The sequence below is a fragment of the Chroicocephalus ridibundus genome, chromosome 3 (assembly GCF_963924245.1).
Source record: "Chroicocephalus ridibundus chromosome 3, bChrRid1.1, whole genome shotgun sequence".
Taxonomy (NCBI): domain Eukaryota; kingdom Metazoa; phylum Chordata; class Aves; order Charadriiformes; family Laridae; genus Chroicocephalus; species Chroicocephalus ridibundus.
Window position 1 is genome coordinate 129,622,869 of NC_086286.1, and position 11,687 is coordinate 129,634,555.

At 57.3% G+C, this 11,687-nt stretch overlaps 2 protein-coding genes across 9 annotated transcripts in view; one reads left to right on the top strand and one right to left on the bottom strand.

Moving 5' to 3' along the window:
* The window catches only part of IFT172 (intraflagellar transport 172), a 39,350-nt gene extending 36,557 nt beyond the window's left edge, over positions 1 to 2,793 (bottom strand). For 5 of the 6 annotated variants that reach the window (XM_063330886.1, XM_063330885.1, XM_063330884.1 and 2 more), the window contains exons 1-5: positions 2,657 to 2,793; positions 2,425 to 2,568; positions 2,175 to 2,287; positions 1,574 to 1,613; positions 269 to 334 (exon numbers count right to left, since the gene is read on the bottom strand). In XM_063330886.1, the coding sequence (XP_063186956.1) occupies positions 269 to 334; positions 1,574 to 1,613; positions 2,175 to 2,287; positions 2,425 to 2,568; positions 2,657 to 2,695 (402 nt within the window). In that variant the 5' untranslated portion in view covers positions 2,696 to 2,793. Of the gene's footprint in view, positions 1 to 268; positions 335 to 1,573; positions 1,614 to 2,174; positions 2,288 to 2,424; positions 2,569 to 2,656 lie in introns of those variants that run through there. The other variant, XM_063330888.1, reaches the window with a different exon arrangement.
* A 67-nt stretch (positions 2,794 to 2,860) lies between these two features.
* LOC134513738 (low density lipoprotein receptor adapter protein 1-like) lies at positions 2,861 to 11,257 on the top strand. Of its 3 annotated transcripts, none has more exons than XM_063330890.1 (9): positions 2,861 to 2,993; positions 5,389 to 5,531; positions 6,045 to 6,157; positions 7,107 to 7,221; positions 7,610 to 7,682; positions 8,129 to 8,241; positions 9,227 to 9,276; positions 10,626 to 10,708; positions 10,874 to 11,257. In XM_063330890.1, the coding sequence occupies exons 1-9, from the start codon at positions 2,909 to 2,911 to the stop codon at positions 11,029 to 11,031; spliced, it is 933 nt and encodes a 310-aa protein (XP_063186960.1). In that variant the 5' UTR covers positions 2,861 to 2,908; the 3' UTR covers positions 11,032 to 11,257. The 3 variants fall into 3 exon arrangements, with proteins under 3 accessions (XP_063186960.1, XP_063186961.1, XP_063186962.1); XM_063330891.1 differs by having other exon boundaries at positions 2,878 to 2,993; positions 10,668 to 10,708; XM_063330892.1 differs by having other exon boundaries at positions 2,881 to 2,993; positions 10,671 to 10,708.
* Positions 11,258 to 11,687: the final 430 nt, after the last annotated feature.

Below are 11,687 nucleotides of genomic sequence, written 5' to 3' on the forward strand. Positions count from 1 at the left end.
CCAGCAGGTTGGAGAAGAAGTGGAAGAGTTGGAGTCGCACTTCCACATTTCTAGAAAGGCTCAGGAAAAGGACCAAATGGTCCAGTAGAACCTCCAAGGACTAGAACTTGGTTCCTTCCAAGGGAACCAGAAAATTAAAGTCAGTGGTGTAATCCCTTTGTTACTATTTGGTGCCCAGAGCCACACAGTAACGGCTCCTACCCTGCAGCCCAGTTGCTGGTAGCCCCTGCATGGAAGAGGAAATCAGGCAAATAACAAGCTTCTCTACCTTTCCTTCAGCAAGACCAAAGACAATGATATTCTCCGCTGGCCACGACAAGCAGGTCACAGAACTCTGCCAAGGAGGAGGTAAAAAGAGAGATAAGAGCTCCACCCTACTTAGAAAGCTTCTTGCCCCATTGCTACATAACACAGCTCACAAACACAAAGACCACTCAGACCAAGAAAGAGAAGAGATGGGGGCATTTGGACAGACCTTAAAGTAGGATTGAGGCCTCCCATGCTGAAGCTTGAACTAGATAATAGTGAGCTGGGGTAAAGTAGCAGGCTCAGAAGGGCTAAAGCAGGGCATCAGAGTTATACTAGCATGGATGCTCTTCTGAGAGGATTACTTATTGATCAGACGTGTGGTTTTCCACATGCTATTGTTGAATGTATAAAATCACGACTATTTTAAGATTCTTTTGCAACAAGTATAAAACATAAAAATAATTTGACTCTGCTAGCTTCTGTAATAAATACAAGAATATTTGTACATTGGATCTTCATTTGATTAATCAGAAATAGTCTTTATTTATATTTTTTGTTTACAAGCAAGACGGTTATCACATACTACAAAGTAGGTCAAATAGAAATGGGTTCATTAAACCCAAACCAAAGGTATTCTCAAAAACTGAGGTGGGGGAGCCCAAAACCAAACTACAAGAGAGGGCCAAGAGAGTTAATGAAACTGCTTCACATTTAAACGGAAGAATTTATAACACCTTTGTCTTTTCCAGATACTGACATCAACCTCGGACAATCCTTGCCAGAGACCTCCTGAGTAGAGTACGCTCTGACCACACAGGCAGAGCTAGGGGAGCAGAACATGAAGGCGGCCAAGGACAAAACCAGACTTACAAACCTGAGATCTTTGAACATGCAGAAACTGTGCAGTTTGACTGCATTCTGCACACTTTACATTTGGGTTAATAAGGAATCTTGGGGCTTAGAGTTGCCAACCTGTGAAAAACAGCTGGGCTCAGAGTCTCTCCTGTTTTTCCCTTTCAATTCCCTTAAAACATTCTGTCCTCTGACGCCTGAAGTAGCCCCAAAGTTTTGTAATTGGCTGCATTGTTCATTCAACAATTAATTACTGTGTTGTACCCAGGCATTATGAAGCCTCTGAAGCTTGATGAGGAATACAAGCCTCAAAATGTAGAGATTACCTTACGATCTTCCTGCACCTTTTGAAGACCAAGTACCACTGGCAGTTTGGCCAAGTACACCTCTGAGTATCAGCAGAGAGACATTTAATTGTCTTTATCCTACATATGCTGGAGAAAATGGAGTTAAACAGGAGTCTGGGTCTCACCGTTTGGATGAACTTGTTGCATATCACCTTCTTGTCACCCCTGCAGAAAAAGGCAGACAAAAACGACTGTCAGCGAAGCTAGTAATACTGCCCATTCTGGTTACCCTGCTGTTTGTATTCAGTCTGTTTTAGTATTGCCAAACACAGGCCCTTTAAGTTTTGCACACTGGCTATCTATCACAAGGCAACTTTAGGCAGAAAATTAAAAAAAAAACAACTCCAGAGCTTACAAAACTCTGGTGACCTGCCTTTCTGAGCAGCTTTAGCACAACACACACCAGCAAACGAGGCTGAAGTGAGGCAGGTTACACAGTTCCACATCTATGAAACAGGGGAGAGCAGCACGGGCGTTACAGCTCCAGCTCCACAGAAGCTCAGCTGGTGCGTGGTCACAGGGGTTCAAGGAAATCTTATCTGCTGCTCACCACAGAAACGTCTGAGTGCTTCACTGCAGGTCAGACGATGCACAGCACGTACTGGGTGTAGGAGCAGGCCAGGACACAGATGCAGGCAGCATCAACGCCTGGCGAGCATGCTGTACGGCAGGAAGGAGGGTGCCATCCCCTCCTCACAGCCGCTGGACCCTCCACACCAGACTCACCACTCCTCTCCAATCCTGTAGACGTAGACAATGTTGTCCGTTTGGCCGATGGCGATTTTGGTGGAGTCCGGGGAGAAGGCCATGCCTTTGACCACGTAGCTTTTCCTGCCGTACTGCAGAGAGAGCGGCAGTGTGAGCCGCAGGGGAAGGCTGCTCTGCCCCCGGCGCCCGGCCCCTGGCCGCAGCTCTGCCCCGGAGCAGCCCCGGCGCCAACAGGCCGGGCCCCGGGCCCGGGCCCTCAGGCCCTCACCTTGGCGTCGGCGGGCTTGGTGGAGAACTTGTCGCGCCGCTCGCCCTGCTCATCGTACAGCAGCACCACCCGGTCGGCGGTGCAGACGGCGAACCGTGCGCTGCTGGCGGACCAGGCCATGCAGGTCACCCGCGCCGTCCCGTCCTGCGGGGCACACACAGCCTCAGCACCGCCACCGCCCTCCCCGGGCCGGCCCGGCCCGGCCCGACCCCCCCGGGCCGACCCACCGTACCTGCGGGGCCAGCAGAGTCCGCACGTGCCGCAGCTGCATCGCGCCGGGACGGGACCGGGACCGGGACCGGGGGGACCGTGCCGCCGACACCGTCGGGCCCACCTAGCCTGGCCCCGCCCGCCGTTGCCCCGGCAACCCCGGCGCCTCCGCCGCTGCTGACGTCAGCGCGCCGAGCTCGGCGGCGGACGCCCCCCCGCCCCGCCCGCGCCTCGCGCTGCGCCTGTACCGGCGGCGATCGGGCTCGGCTCGGCCATGGAGGCGCTTCGGGCGGCGGGGCGCGCCGTGCTGCGGAGCCCGCGCCTCGCCCGTCACGGCCTGGCGCTCCGCCGGCGGCGCAGTGAGTGCGGGCCGTGGCTGACGAGGGGCGGGCGGGGGGTCGCTCCTGGGCTGCCCTTCCTGGGCTGCCCTTCCTGGGCTGCCCCGGGGCCGGTGCGGCGAGGATGGGGCGGGGAGCCCGCATCTCGGGCTGGCCGGGCTCGGGAGGCGGCCGCTGCCCGCCGTGGGGAGCGGTGCGGGGCTCGGGGGACGGGCGGTGCCGCGGGTCAGGGGGGACTGGTGATGCTGCGGGGGGCAGCGGGGGCCGTCGGCCGGGGACGGGCCGTGGCCGTGCCGTGGTGCCGCGGGCCGGGGTGGCCTGGGAGCAGCGGTAGGCAGTGGGGGGCTGTGAGGCGGGCAGTGGGGTGTAGGCTGCGGCGGGCAGCAGCGCTAGGAGCCGCTTGCCCGGGCGCCCCCACCTGCTGCCCTGGCTGCCAGCCTCCTGCCCCACTTTCCAATTGGGGCCACCTGCCCAGCGCGGCTGAAAGGCCTCGGGTGGCTGCGGCGGGCAGCGCCGTGGGCTGGCGCTGGAGCAGGCTGTACCCCATCTGTCCGCAGACATCCTCCCGGCCTTGGCCTCCCCAATGGCTGCGCCCAGTCCTCCGCAGGCATGGACGTGCGTGCAGCCAGTGTGGTGGGCATGGATGTCGCTGGCTGCTCCGCCATCTGCAGCACAGCCAGGTCTGAGACTGACCCCACAGCTGGGCTGTGCCTGGGCTTTGCCAGTTGTCGCTGCTCAGAGGCTCTATCGGAGCAGCAGAGCTTGCTCTCAAAGCTCGGAGTGAGACGGTGCTCCTCTGCCCTGGGGAGAGATCCCTGATGTCCGCACAGCACCAGGCGGGTTCCCTGGTAGTTGTAGTTTGTGCAGGAGGACGCTGTGCAAATAAGGTCTCCTGATTTCCCTGTGGGTTCAGGTTATTCCAATTATGAGTCAGAGCCTTCTGCAAGTGTGCCAGTAATGCTCAGGGAGCTAATCCCAGGAAAGAGATGAAAAATAACCCTGAAAAGTATTAGCTTAGTGTGAATAGTAGATACCTAGGCAATTCCCAGGGAAGTGTACAAACCTGGTGTTTGCAGTAGAGTGTGTAACTTCTGTGTTCCTGTTCCTTTCCTCCTGTGTGGGATGAATCCCCAAGAAGGAGAGAGAGACTGTGACTCCCTGTGTCTTAGCCCTTCCGCATATCTCCTCTCTCACCATCCTTGTGCTCTTTGGTATTACAGGAAAGTAAATGTGTGCTAACATCTGCTTCAGCTGTCCTTCAAAATTATCACCAGGAAGTACTTGGCACAAGAGAAGTGTTCCTTTGCGTGTGGCACACTAGTCTGATAACTAAAGTGTTTGCCTTCAATGAGAGTGAACTCCCTGTTGAAGCCAACAGCATTGTCTTGTGGGAGCAGAGGTTGAATGGATGCTTCTACGGTGCTTGCTTTGTGTGTTCTCTGCACACGGTAGTGGTGTTGGGACCGACTGTGTGGCAGAACGTGCTGGTGAAGGGGACTGGGTTCTGGAGGAAGCTAGAGATGCTGAGGATTGTCCCTAGGGGAATCTTCCTTGAGTGAACAGACACTCTGCCCACTGTTTTTTTTAATTATTATTATTTTTCTTGACTGCAGCAATGGGGTTTGAAAAGAGAGGACACAGGAAACAGAAGCCAGTGCCCCTTTAAATCTGTGACCTGCAAAGTAATGCACATGGGAGCCCTCATAGAATCACAGAATCATTTAGGTTGGAAAAGACCTTTAAGGTCATCTAGTCCAACTGATGATCTTCCTCCCTCTGTGTGTTGGAGTTCATCCATAAAATGTGTTTTCCTGGAAGCTAGTTTATGTCCTTGAAATACTAGTCCAAGCTCTTCCTTAACACAGAATCTTGCCAGTCGCTCAGCTTGCACCGTGAGTGCTGGACAAGCTACCCTTTCCCTGGCAGCCTGCTGCTGCAACAGAGGGTCCGGCTTTGGTTACATTGGGACAGCTTGGGGATTTTGATCTGACCGAGTGTGGCAGCAAATGGTGCTATTCCTGAGGTGTGCCAGCAGCTTAGGTGGGTGAGATGAATGCAGTACAGAGCACAACCTGCTTGTAATGAAATAGATGAGACCCAGGAATGGAAGGTTTTTGCAGGTAGCACTGAACACTGCAGCATCTGAGGCTCTGTGCAGATACGGAGGAGCTTACTGTTTGTGCTGACAGTCTGAATCTCCAGGGATGGAGGACTAAAAGCTTTGAGAGTGAGCTGTCCTCTCGTTCTGTTCCTCTTTCAAGACTGTCACAGAGCCAGGAGAGTGCCCTGCTGCGTGCAGGTAGCGGCACCGCTGCTGGGAGCGGTGAAGCTGCAGCAAGGTGCCCCAGCTCTGCTAGGGGCAGCCGTGGGGCTGCTGGCACGTGGCTTACGCTGCTGAGGGATTTTGTCTCTGCAGAGCTTCCCGAGAGCTGGGCTGATATGCAGGAGCCGCTGCTTGAGGGGATGTGCTTCACGCTCAAGTATCTCGGCATGACACTGGTAGAAAAACCCAAAGGAGAAGACATGGCTGCTGCTGCCATCCGCCGGATCGTGGCCACGGTGAGAGCTGGCCCTGGTGCCCTCCCGTGCCGGGGCGGAGAACAGCCAATTCGGAGCCCGTGGACTCTGGGAAGTGTCCGTGTCCCAGCCCTGAAGCCCAGCTAGGGACCATGCTGTTCCCAGGGGGAGGGAGGCACGCAAGAGGCTGGCTGGTCTCTGCCTGTGTGCTGTGGGAAAAGCTGCTGCCGCTGCCCGCTCCTGCAGCGGGAGCATGGCTCGGAGCAGAGCTGTGCCTCTCACAGCATGGAGAGGAGGGTGACGTACCGGGGATGGTGGGGTCTGTCCTTTCCCACGTGCACAGCAGTAGTGTGAACGGTTTCCAGGGTTGTTCTATGTAGGGCATACCTGATGTCCAGGCGCTGCTTTCCCATCCCTACTACAGAAGCCTTTGCAGCAAGGGTCCAAGTGGGTGGCACTTCATACAGAGTCTGGGGGACTCCTGCCAGTGAGGCCGGGGTGAAGACCAGATTCTTGTCAGATTTGCAAAGGCGTCTGGTGTCTCCCTTCTGCCAGGCACGGGTGGGAGCTCGCAAGTTCCAGAAGGTGATTCTGACAGTGTCTCCGAGGGGCATCTCGCTGCAGGATGCAGACACAAAGGAGATGGTCGAGAACATCTCTATCTACAGGTGGGCATGGCATGTGGGAGAGCCTAGGTGTTCCCCAGCAGCGAGCTGGAGACTGGTGGGGTCTTGAGCAGCCAGGGAGGGTGGGCCTTCTGTTTGTGGTACCTTCAAGCTTAGGTCTTCCCTTGGCTCCCTGAGGCCCATGCCCTCTCCCTGCTGTGCCCCACTGCACTGCTTGGAGCTTAACGTGGGCAGGGTCCTGCGTGGCCTTGAGTTCTGGGTCAGTCCATCTGTCTTTTCCCTGGGCCCTGCTTGTTCTCCTCTGGCATTCAAGCAGGATGTGGAGGCTGATGGCTGGTCCAAGCCCCCACAGCTAGGGCAGGACTGCGTGTCTGGCCCTCTCCACTGACACAGGACCGCCCTTCTGGCTGCAATGGAATGAGGGTGCCGTGGACTGTAGCTTACTCGGGCTCGCTAAAGGCAGTTGCTGGGAGAACTGATGTGGGCTTTTTTACTGCTGCCAGCTGTGCTTTGCCTGGGTTGCGTGTCTGTGGGTGATGGGTGCAAAGGGAGCATGGCTGCAGGGTGGTGGCCAGATGGGAAGCAGAGACAGGACATCTCTGTGGTGCGAAATTTGTGTCTCAGCACCAGAGCTGAGGTACCAAGGCCTCAAATCTACTACTACTGCCTGGCCTCAAATCGTGTCCTTGGAGGTAGTCACTCACCCTTCTGTGCTCCTTCTGTCTCAGTACTTGGGTTGAACTGGGCACCAGAGGACTGAGGAGCGCACTGGGGCAGCATGGAGGGAATGCCTGTGGATGCAGTGACCTCTTACTAGCTGTAGGTGCCAGGCAGCCTCTGTCCTTTGTTGGGGGTTTGGGCTGCCTGATCATTTGGGCAGATGAAAGCAAAGCCTGAGGCTGTCAGCACTGTTTGTTGGTGTACTGAGAGCACAGCAGAAGACCTGTGCTGGGGTCCCCTATTGCCCTGAGCAGCTCCTCTCTGCCTGCAGGATCTCCTACTGCACAACAGACAAGCTGCAGAACAAAGTCTTTGCTTACGTTGCGCAGAGCCAGGAGAGCGGGGCACTGGAGTGCCATGCCTTCCTCTCACCCAAGAAGAAGATTGTAAGCACTGCCCTTATCACTTTTGGCTCTGTAAGGTAAGGGTGGGAGCAAGGCCCTTCCTCTCCCCTGTCAGAGAGAGGGGGCCCTTTCCTCTGTGCATCTCAGCTGGGAATGGAGCGATGGGAGCACATGTGCGCTCACACACTGCAGAGGCAGGTGGTGAGTGGAAGGAGATTCTTCTGTCCCAGCTCCTCTGGGATCTGCTGTTGGGGATGGCTGTCCCACATGGGTGTACAGACACAGCATTGAACTGTAGCCTTCCACGTGCATGCTCTGCAGGCAAAGGCAGTGAGGGAGGCCTGGGGGCTCTCAGATCTCGTGGTACTGGTGTTGTCCTGGCTTGAGGGCCCAGATGGAAGCAGACGTTCCCCCTTTTTCTTGTACACAGGCCCAGGCTGTGACTCTGACTGTGGCCCAGGCCTTCCAGATGGCACTGGATCTCTGGGAAGCAGCACATGCAGGTAGGAGGAATTTCTCAAACATGTCCCTCTGCCTAGCCCTGGGATCGGGGAGTCCAGTGTGGGACCCGGTCTTGGGCTGTATGGAGGAGAGATGGGGTTTACACTCGCTGCCTGGCTGGTGTAAAACGCCAAACATGGAGAATTTTTTCCCTGCTGTTGTGTTCTCTGCCACTGCCCCACCTGGGGAGCCTGCCCTGTCTCTGGCTGGGGTGGGATGGGGGTGTCCACGCTGTCCATGCTGAATTCTTCTGCTTTGCTGAGCTGTAGCACAGCTCAGGGCTCTATGCTACCTGCCCTGAGCAGTGGTTCCCCACCACCACCTTGTTTGTACCCTCCCCGAGCACTGCAGGGGTATCTGTCCCTTGCCCACAGTCCTGCCTGTACATCCCCTGCTGGGCCTTCTCCAGGTTGCAAGCACTAACTCTGCTGCTTTTGCCCTGTCCCAGGCTCTAGGCAGGAACAGCCCCTTCACCCTTCATGTGTCTTGGAGAGCAGTGAGCCCGGCAGACCAAGTGAGACAGCCCCCCCGGGGAGCCCTCCCTTCAGACACCAGTTTGGGGTACAGTATGTGCAAGTCTAGCCCATACCCAGGTCTGTCTCACATGAGAGCAGGAAGAGAGTAACCCTTATGCAGCTCCCTCCTCCTGGCTTCCAGGACCCTGGCGGTATCTGCGCAGCCTCCCTCACACATGGTGGCCTGACATGAAAAGGGGCACTCTGTGCTCTGGCTCACAAGGCAGCGCGGTTCCTCAGGTGGTCTTTGCTCCAGGAGCTCTCCTGTCAGCCCCAGCATTGCAACAGCTCCCAGCTCTGCTCTGCTGGCACTGTCAGACAGGGAGCTGGGACCTGCTCTGCACGCTTGGTGCTGTGCCTAGGGGTGAGACGTTGTCTCTGAAGGAGAGGAGCCTTTGTCTAGTCATCATCTTGCCAGCCTGGGCTAAGGCTCAGCCCTGCCCATCTGCACTACACCTACTGCATGTCCAGGGCCGATGAGAGCATTGCCGGTCTCACTGTGTCCCTGCCCAGGAGCCTCTGGACACTTGGTCCTTGGCCTCATGCTGCCAGTGCTGGCCCAGCCTGGCAGTGCTTGGGGTCATCCTTGCTTACAGCCCGCTCCCAGTCTCCTCCGCCTGGCCATCCAGCTGCAAGATGTGCTCACCCCACTCCTGTCTCTGGGCAAAGCTGCGCTGAGGGCGGCAGCTTCTCAGCTTGGTGGCTTGTTCTGCGCTCACAGCCCGTGTTTGGTGCTCTGCTGGCTGGAGGAGATGCGAGAAGAGCCGTGGTCTGTCTCTCCACTTGTGTGGCTGTGTGTCTGAGCCCTGAGGTTTTCAGCAGGTGCCATCTTTCTCCCTACTGCCTGTAGGCACCCTTTCTCTGTGCCATGCCTGGGGGGTGACTGTGTCTTGTGAAGGCACTGGGGACTGCCCTGCTGCTCCAGAACAGGCTCTGGGCAGCCCCAGCTCACTCCTGACAGAGAGCTGCACAGGCAGCGAGGTGTCATAGTGGGTTTTTTGTTTGTTTTGGTTTGTTTGTTTGTTTGCCAGGAGGAGGAAGAGGAGGAGGAAGATGATAATGTCGGTGACACCTTACCTGGGTAGGTGGTGAACTGCTGCTTGCATTCAGGGATCTCTCTGGTGAGCTCTGTCTTGTTTCCTTCTCTGCACCCCACGCAAGGGGAGCTGCTGGGGCCACAGTCATGGTGGGAGCATGGAGGAGATCTGCATGGGAGCAAGGGGGAGCTGCTTTCTCTGCCTCTGCCAGCTGAGAGGTCGAGTGAACAGGGAGCTGAGCTATGGAGGGGCACATCTTGCAGCTCAGCTTTTGCAGTGGAGCTGTGGGGGACAGATGGTGACCCTGAGCATGTACCCAGAGATGTTACTTGTTCTGTTTCTGCCACTCTGCTGAGGCCAGCCTACCCAGACGTGCTTAGAATCAGAATCATGAGTCCAGCCATTGACCCAGCACTGCCAACTCCACCACTGAACCATGTCCCTCAGCATGTCTACACATCTTTTAAATACCTCCAGGGATGGCAACTCCACCACTGCCCTGGGCAGCCTCTTGCAATGCTTGGGGACTGCCAAGCATTGGGGAGGGGAAGAAATTGTTCCTACTCTCCATCCTAAACCTCCCCTGGTGCAGCTTGAGGCCGTTTCCTCTTGTCCCATGGCCTGTTCCTTGGGAGAACAGCCTGACCCCCCCTGGCTACCCCCTCCTTTCAGGGAGCTGTAGAGAGCCAGAAGGTCTCCCCTCAGCCTCCTCTTCTCCAGGCTGAGCACCCCCAGCTCCATCAGCCGCTCCTCACAGGACTTGTGCTCCAGACCCCTCACCAGCTCTGTTGCCCTTCTCTGGACACGCTCCAGACCCTCAAGGTCTTTCTTGGCGTGAGGGCTTTCTCAGGTGGGACTCGGAGCTGTCCCTCTCCTCCCACTGATTTCTCTTGGGCTTGGGCCAGGATGGAGGCCTGGTCATAGTGACTTTTGCATGGACTAGGGCCTGGGGCTGAGCTTGCTGGTGTGTGTCCTGTGTTTGGGAGGAGTTGATGGTACCAGACCAGCAATGGAGGATTAACCCGTAGGTCTTTGCAGAGGTGCCTGCGGTGGTGGGTGCGAGAGGCCGGTTCCATTGTGGCTGTTCTCCATGTGCCTGTCAGCCAGCACCTGGCTGGGGTCTGCCAGTGCCGCAGGGCTGAGCCTGGGCTGAGCTGGTGTCAGCTGGGAACAAGTGCGTGCACAGACTGGAGATATGCATGTGGCCCTATGATGTGGCAGCCCTTTGTACGTGGGGCCTTCTGGTGGGAAGGAGATATGGCTTTACAGTCTCAGGACAGGCTGGCCTGGGAAGGGGTTTGGAAGGGGGCCTGGGCCTTCTGCACTGAGTGCCTGGTACTGCTGCACCATGCCTGCATTGTTGGGGTCACGAGCATGCTGCGTCTCTCGGCAGGCCTTGCTTGGGGTATGATGGGTGCTCTGTTCTCTTCCAAAGCAGCATGGAGGAGCTGGGAAGGGGAGCCCACAGCCCAGCAGGTAAGTTCTCTCCTTCAGTGCTGCTTTGCCACATGCCCCAGCGTGTCCTCTGCAGGGGGAGGGGGCTGGTGGCTCGCCTGGGAAGGTTTGCTTTCCCTCCCAGGCTGTGCTGGGTTCCCAAACACCTGCCTCATGGACCGGGTCTTCCTCCCTCTTGCATTTCAGAGTCAGCACCTCTTGTGCCCAGAGCGAGCTCTCCTACTACGCGGCTACTGTGCTACCGCCTGGGGCAACCCCCAGACAGCTGGAAGGGGCTGGCCGGGGTTGGAGACCTCCCCACGCCCGGTCCCAGGACTGCTGGCCCCAAGCCTCCCCTGGGCTAAGCCAAATCTCCGCAGCAATGGACCAGCCACTCAGGACTCACCCTGTGCCTGCACCCGGGCCAGGCAGTGCCTGCCCTGCCCCGGCACTGCCCACCAGGCGCAGGGTCTGCTGGCACCGCTGCCGTGCAGCGCGCCAACCACGGCACCCGCTCCTTGTCCTGCTCTCCGCCTGCATGAACCGCCTCAAGCTGCAGCTGCTCCCAGCTTGGGTGGGTGGACCCGTGCTTCTCACTCTGCCCGGTCCCAGGGCACGCAGAGCCACCTCACCAGCTCCCAGCCTGCAGGGTGCAGCCAGCGTGCCTGGGGCAGCACTGCCTCTGACCTGCCTCGCTTGTTAGTCCCGCCTTGCTCCTCATGGTGGCCGCTGGGGACCAGCTGATGCTGAGCAGCCCCTGGAGATGGTGGGCATGTGTCCCCCTCGGGGAGCTCTTGGCCTGGAGGAGTGAGGAAGCCCTTGCCCCTGCAGTTCAGCCCCGCACCCTCTCATGAGTGAAATGAGCTGGTTTTTAAGGGAAAGCTCTGCCTTTATAGGGAAATAAACTTACGTTTTTTACTGTTGTCATTGGGGTTTGAGTGCTGGATGGGATGCCAAGCACAAGTGTGCAAGGTACTGTGTCTCTGCTGCGTGTGCCCTGAGCTCATGGAGCCCTGGAGCT